The 7332-nt window shown below is 48.0% G+C and overlaps 1 protein-coding gene across 1 annotated transcript; it reads right to left on the bottom strand.

Annotated features, from left to right (window-relative positions):
• Positions 1-752: 752 nt before the first annotated feature.
• SRSF3 (serine and arginine rich splicing factor 3) lies at positions 753-6768 on the bottom strand. The gene is made up of 6 exons (XM_036398371.2): positions 6678-6768; positions 5724-5931; positions 4744-4878; positions 2500-2538; positions 1791-1877; positions 753-1547 (listed from the first exon to the last, which is right to left on the bottom strand). The coding sequence occupies exons 2-6, from the start codon at positions 5927-5929 to the stop codon at positions 1520-1522; spliced, it is 495 nt and encodes a 164-aa protein (XP_036254264.1). The 5' UTR covers positions 5930-5931; positions 6678-6768; the 3' UTR covers positions 753-1519.
• Between the last annotated feature and the right edge of the window lie 564 nt (positions 6769-7332).

The raw sequence follows: 7332 nt of genomic DNA, 5'->3' as shown, positions 1-7332 counted from the left end.
GGAATGCAACAGGTGCATCTGGGATTGGGCTCATGGGGTTGTTTCTAATTAATGGCCAATCACAGTCCAGCTGGCTCGGACTCTCTGTCTGAGCCACAAGCCTTTTTTATCATTCCTTCTTTTTCTATTCTTAGCTAACCTTCTGATGAAATCCTTTCTTCTATTCTTTTAGTATAGTTTTAATGTAATATATATCATAAAATAATAAATCAAGCCTTCTGAAACATGGAGTCAGATCCTCGTCTCCTCCCTCATCCTGGGACCCCTGTGAACACGGTCACACACCACCAGTGTTTATCATGAGGGATTTAATCTAAACCACACAACTGAACCAGTGGAGCAGTCTGGGATTCAGGTGCAAGGGAGCCCTTGGGCAGTGTGGCAGCCCCAGCTGCTCTCCAGCCATGCTGCATTTCTACAGGAAGTGAATCTCAGGGTAAGTTTTGCTTTCCAGACTGAGATGGGATGAGTACCTGAACTGCTGTTCCCAACCCACAGCTGGCATACAAAGCTCATGGTGAACCTTTGCATCTCCAGCTGGCTTTCCAAGGAATCACTACAGGGCTCCTTGCCAGGCAAGAAGTCAGGTGGCATTTGCTACTGAGCAGCCCAGCTGGACCTGTAAAACAGGATTAGACTGCCATGGTGGAGTGAGACTGCCCCTCACCACGGGCAGGGGAGCAGGTACAGCTGTGCTACAGCCAGGGGGGTGACTGCCACAGTCAGGGATGAGTTAAATACTGAACAACGAGTTGTAACCAAAACTTTAATCCCAAGGATCTCACAAAAGACATTTTACAAGTGACATGAAAATTCTTGTACAGTAAAGAAATGTTTAATAACTAATGTTTACAATGTACCATTAGACACAACACATCCACTCCAGGTGTCAGTTCTGCTGTGGATTTGGTCTATTCAGAGCTTCTGGAATACATGGTCAATCAACAATCACCTAATTAAGGACTCTCACACCAAGTACAAGATTAACTGACCCTACAGCTACAAAGTTGTATTTCATGGAATATAAAGCAGCTCAGTCAGAACTGGAGCTGGATGAAGCTGCAGCCCCCAACCCTCACCCTTCCCCTGCCCCACTACTCTCCTTCCCAGACATGGGCTATGGAGCACCTGTGTCCTGCTCTGCTCCTGGCCTGATCCCACAGGAACCATCCCTGCACACTTCCTCCAGCTGAGCCCCAGCCACCCCAGCCCAGCCCAGCCCTGCTCTCCCAGCTACACAACACAGACCATTTGCCATTCCACACACACACCCCTCCCATGTCTAATGGTACATTGGAAAACCATTAATATTACAAATCATAGGATCTGCTCAGAACCATATACAGATTCACATCTTTACATTTGCCACCTGTTACAAGATACAAGGAACAAAGCAAGTTCAACAGCTAAAACATTTTAAAAATGCACCAAGCTTTATGAAGTCTCAAAACAAAATGTTCTGTACATACTCCTGGCCTCGGATCTCATGACTTCCTGTACACAGCTCCTTCCCACAGTCCTATTTCCTCTCATTTGACCTGGAGCGACTGAAGAACAACAGACAGGTAAGGTTAGGATCAGGTGTCAGGAACAGATTTTCCTGTAAGCCCCCCAGCCACAATCAGCAGGTGATATTTAAGCATTTTAAAAATACTGTTCATTTAATAAAACTGGATATTTTGTTGTTTTTAAGCGAAGAATCTCCTATGACACTAGAGGTGATTCTCCAAGAAGGCACAAAGTTATTTTCACGTTTACTCAGAACCACAAACACTGAAGGCTCTGCTTACCTGCGAGACCTGGAGAAGGAGCGGGAGGGCTTGTGGTTCCTCTCCCGTGAGAGTGACCTCTCTCTTCTTCTGTCTCTGGAGAGGGACCTGGGACAGACCACAGCACCATCAGAGCAAAGCTTCATCAGGCCCAGGAGGCTCCCTGAGGAGCTTCCCCTCAGAGTGAAGGTTTCTAACTGTTCAACCAGGGGAAACCTGTTATCCATGCTGCTTTTTATTAACCTTTTCTTGAGGGAAGAATAATCAGCCTGAGCCAATAATGTGCTGCAAACAGGTATGTAGCACTTTGGAGAAGTTTGGTCTTTTTTTTTTTTGTTTGTTTTTTTTTCAGAATCCCATTCAAATCACATCCTGATTTATGCCTGGACTCAATCTTAATTGTCTTTTCCCACCTCAGGGCTCAATGATCCTATGCTCACAGTATCTGTGAGAGAGTAGCACATTAACACTTAAACTTAGGGGAAAACTGACAGAAGATGCCAGGCAGCTGCAGAAAGGACATTACTTCTGTTCTCAGTATCCTTCCACTGCTACCCCTGGAATCTCAAACAGCTCAGTAATTGCAGGCAAGGCAATATGACAGAAGCCAATCTGTTTCTCCTTTACCAAACTACTGATTGTGCACAGGCCCACACATGGAGCTGTTTTGGGCTGTCCTTTTCAGACCCCTGGGCTGGAGCAGTCCATGGGGTGGGGAAGGGATCCGTACCTGCTGCGGCTCCGGGAGAAGCTTCTCCTTCGTGGTGATCTAGAACCAGAAAACCAAATGTGAGGCACTTTATCCATTCTTTGAGCTTTAACGGGCTGAGGCATTTCCCAACTTGTCAAACTCACTGTTGGGCCCAGGGAACGTGCCAAGAATAACTGGCATCCATCATCCAGTAAAAGGCATGGAAAGATTAGGCAGTAAAACCAAGCTCAGTGTGAACAGCACGTTTCCAACCACGAATTCACTTAACTAAGAACGCGTCAGAGCAGAGTTGTCCAATGCAACACTTTCCATTTCAACTAAATACACTGCCCAGAACACCACACCAAAGTCCCACAGGTGGTTCCAAAAAAAAAAAAAAAAAATAGCACAGAGCAAATGTTTTGGAACCCATGCAAGCCAAAAAGGTCCATAACAAGACATAAAGAGATATCAAGTGGAAAAAAAAAAGTGAAAATGCGCTCAGTGTCAATATTGATAATGCCATTAAGTGCTACATTAGAACTGCATATTTGTGATTGTCATTTTTAATGCCATAGAGTGTGTTTAGACTATTTTCTTATAAAAAATAAAAAATTAAAAAATATAACCTTAGCTCGGCCCAGTTCATCCCAAAAAGTAATTGTTTTAAGTTTTGAAAACTGTTAGTAAAACCATTTAAAGGTGATAGGATTTTTCTGGCAAGGAAAAGCTACGTTTGTTAGAGCTTTATTAAAAATTTAGTTTGGCATCTCACATGCAAATATCCTGGTTTTTACATTATTCACAGTGTAAGAGCTTCCATATCACCCTTAAAAGTTTTCTCAAGCAACATATGTACGTTACCACTCAATTATGCACAGCCAGCCTTTGATTGAGAAAAGTAATTACTTATAAGCCGCTTACTCCTTATTTTAACCAGCAGTAAACTGTATAAGCAGGAAAAACTTACAAGTCTTTGGTTTCAACAAGCTAGAAATGGTGAGGTGAGGCTGCCGGACTGACTGCCAAGAAGAATTTGCTGAAAAGGTTTTGCCAGATGTTGCGTTGTATTTAGTTGGTTGGCGAAGGGGGTGTTGTGGATTTTTCCTGCTTTTTTGTTAGCCGAAGGCTGCTGCTGTAGTTGTTGTGAAGACATTTGGTAAATAAACAGCTGAGCTGATTGGCCGGGAATGTGTGGGCGGTCGAGGTGGCTGCTGCCGATTTGGTTAAGGTTGGAGAGAAGGCTGAGAGAAAACAGCATGCTCGGGAACCAAAGGGCGGTGCAACCTGACGACTGGCCATGCCTGGGTCATGTGAAACGACACCAGCCAAGCTGCATGGGGCGCGCTGGTCACATGACGCTGAAAGGGCTAGTTGGCTGGCTAATGCAGACTCAGAGGGTGGTGAGAAGAGACATGATGGTGACTCTGTAACGGGTTCATTTTTATTAATAGATGGACCAAAAAAGCATAAAAAAAATGAAAAACAAGCCATCAGTACAACCATCTATTAGCTAACAAATACTCCTAATGTGTTATTTTTTTTTTTTTTTTCAACAGCAAAAGGGTAAGCTTGAAACCCTGGCTTGGGAGGACTTCACTCACCTGCCACAGGTAAATTCAGTCCTGTAAAAACCACGGTGCACACTTAAACTGCCAGACAAACTAGTCTGGGTCCAAGAACGTGCCAGTGCCCAAAAATCCTGCTATATGCTAGAGCTGGGTTTGCAAACCTCAAGTGACAGGATTGTCACATGATGCTTTATTTCCACGCTAACACTAAAGTGTCAAGATTCCAGATGTTTAGAGCAACTGTTACTCAATCTATTATTAAACAGCTGCCTGCTTGGGAAGTATTTTAGTTCTGCAAACAAAGTGGAAAAACCCATTGGTATGGAAATGCTATACTGCTGTATGTCATGTTTTGCCAATATGGAGTAAAGGAAAGGAACAGCCTAAGTTGAAGTATGGGGAAGAAAGGCAAAGTGTGACTAGAAGATGAGCAGGTTTTAAGAGGAAGGAGGATAAGCCCAGGACAGAGGGCACTGACTACCAACTGCACAGTCACCTACGGACAAAAGCCAACAACATTCAACACAACTCAAGTTCACCTCGATTTTGTGGGGGGTTGGTTTGGGGTTTTTTTTTTTTTTAGCATCTGTCATTTCCAAATCATGATCAGATAGATGAATGCCATCCATCAACATGCCTTTAACAAGCCTGCTCCTAGGATGCTAGGTGGTAACTGTGCCAAGGGCTCTAGGAGTGTGCTGTGCCCAGGTACCTGCGCCGAGGAGGGGGACTCCTCCTGCGATAGTCATCCCGAGGGCGCCGGCCCCACGACGGAGGGGGGCCGCGGTTCCGACTCCGCTTCTCCCCGTTGGAGAGCTCCACCCGGACACGACACCCACACAGCGTTCTGGGGAGAGAGGGGAACTCTGCTCAGCACTGCCAGGGAGAAGGCAGCGTGGAATAGAGCACACACGATCCAGAAAGTGGAAGAACAATGCAAAAGGGAAAAATGTTCTGTTGTCAAAGCACAGTGCCCAGAGTCAGCTCCAGCACTTCCCTTCCCTGCAAGTGTCCAAGGGCAGGCTTGGAGCAGCCCAGGCTATCCAGTGGAAGGTGTCCCTGCACACAGCAGAGGGTGGAACCGGATGGGCTTCCAGCCCAAACCATTCTGGGATTCCTTGGCAGACAAAAGGATTGGCTGCTTCTCAAAACTGCTGTGCCAGTAAAGCAGGCAGGGAAAGAGCAAAGGAGAGTCTCCACAATCAGTTTTACCTCTTTATAGTAACACCACCTGCAATTTAATCAACACACACAAAGAGATGCAAATAATTCCTAACTTGGGAATTCAACTGGAAAATGTAAAATTAAACATTACAATACTATTCACGAAGGAGAGCAGGGAGAGATGCGATATTGGGAAGGAATTGTTCGGTGCCCAGAGCAGCTGTGGCTGCCCCTGGATCCCTGGAAGTGTCCAAGGGCCAGGCTGGATGGGGCTTGGAGCAGCCCGGGATGGTGCAAGGTGTCGCTGCCATGGGGAGGGTGGGACTGGATGAGCTTTGAGGTTCCTTCCAGCCCAAACCATTCTGAGATTCTATTGCTGCACTGTAAGAACACCCTTATAGTACCATACAAAACAGTGCATAAGAAATGCATCAAGACTTTAGTCCTGCAGTTTAAGTTTCATAATTTAAAACTGTATCACTCCTATAACATCCCATATTTTGACCAGCCAAGCCAAGCACACTTTACCTTCCATCTAGCTCTCTTACTGCATCAGCTGCATCTCGGGGATCTTCAAATTCCACAAAGGCAAACCCAGGAGGATTTCTCGCCACCCATACACTGCGCAGTGGTCCATAGTAGCCAAAAGCTCGCTCTAATTCTGTTTTGTTGCCATTGTTTCCAAGGTTACCCACATAGACCTTGCAGTCCAGCGGACAAGAGTCACGATGCATTGCTAGGACAAGAAAAAAAGAAGTTCACATATATTTAACACAGCTCATGTGCTTGTTCACTTCCAAGGGAAGTCACTCTATTGGCTACTTCCCCCTGAAACTTCAGCCGTGATGCGTTGTGATGGAGACACTGTTTGGAAGGGGCGAGCGGGCTGGGAGAAAACTTAAAACCCAACAAGAGAGCTGCTATGCCACATTGTGATTAAAATTCACTATTTCGAGGAATTTCGGTTACTTTTACTGTTAAGATTTGTTGGGGGAGGTCCCTGCGCTTCTTTTCCTGCTTAGCGCGGGGGGGTCTGCAGAGGGCGCTGCGCGGGGGAGGCTCCATTGTTCCCGGATCGGGATTGGGATCAGGGCGATCCGCGCACGAACGGGGTGGGCAGCGCCATCTCCCGCCGAGCCCCGCGAGCAATGCCCGGGGACTCGCTCCGGAGCTGCTCCTCGGCGCGCCGTGAGGGACCAGCGCTGCCACTGGCAGACGGGCCGCCGCCACACCGCCCCCGCGGCACTCCCCACCCCGCCTAGCCTCACATCCCGCGGGGAACAGGCCGAGAACGGGCTCCTCCCGGCAACCCGCCGCCTCCCCGCCCGGTTCCGCTCAGGGCCGCGGCAGCCGCCGCCCCAGGCCCGGTGTTACAAAATGGCGGCTGCTTTGTTTGCCGCCGCCGCCGCTTCCATCCGCCCTGACGGGCACCGAGACCGCAGCTGCCGCCTCCCCCCCGCCCTCCGGGGTGAAGATCCTCACCGGTGCTTAGAGGGAGGGCGCGCGAAGGGAGCCCGCGCTAAACTCAGCCGACTCGACCCTCAGCGAGACCCCAGCTCCGCTTTTCCTCACTGGACAAAATGGCGGCCAGCAACGACCCCGCCCGCGTTTATATAATGCCAGTCCTCTCCCACGTGATGCCAGACGGCAGCGAATCAGAGGGCGCCGTTGCGCTGATTGACAAGTGGCGTCACGGCGCGCGCGAACGCGGGCGGGCTCTTGGCGGCAATGGCGGGAGCGCTGAGGCGGCCCCGCCCGGGCCCTGGAATTAGGAGCGGTAACAGCCCCAGAGCTGCTGTTTTACCGGCTAACGTGAAAAATAAAGTTTTATTTCTTTGTGTCTCTAGCCCGATGAGGTCCCTCTAGGTAGGGTTTACACTTCTGAACGCTTCAATTCTCTCGGACTCATTTCTTCCCCTGAGTTTTAAATAAGTGCGTTGAGCAAACTGCTGTAAGTCGGAGTTTTTGGTAAATTTCATGTCAGGGCTTTGCTTACTGAGGCACAAAGGACGGAACTGATTTTTTTTTTTTTTTTTTACTAGAGAAAACGAGAGGATTTGAAGGGAGGAGTTTCAGCTACAGATACGCAGTGCTGTTGATGTGCTTTGCCAAACTCTCACTCATACACAACATTTGT

This window comes from Molothrus ater, chromosome 25, assembly GCF_012460135.2.
Source record: "Molothrus ater isolate BHLD 08-10-18 breed brown headed cowbird chromosome 25, BPBGC_Mater_1.1, whole genome shotgun sequence".
NCBI classification, from domain to species: Eukaryota; Metazoa; Chordata; class Aves; order Passeriformes; family Icteridae; genus Molothrus; species Molothrus ater.
Note: the sequence above shows the minus strand (reverse complement) of the source record. Positions and strands in the feature narration are given on the sequence as shown.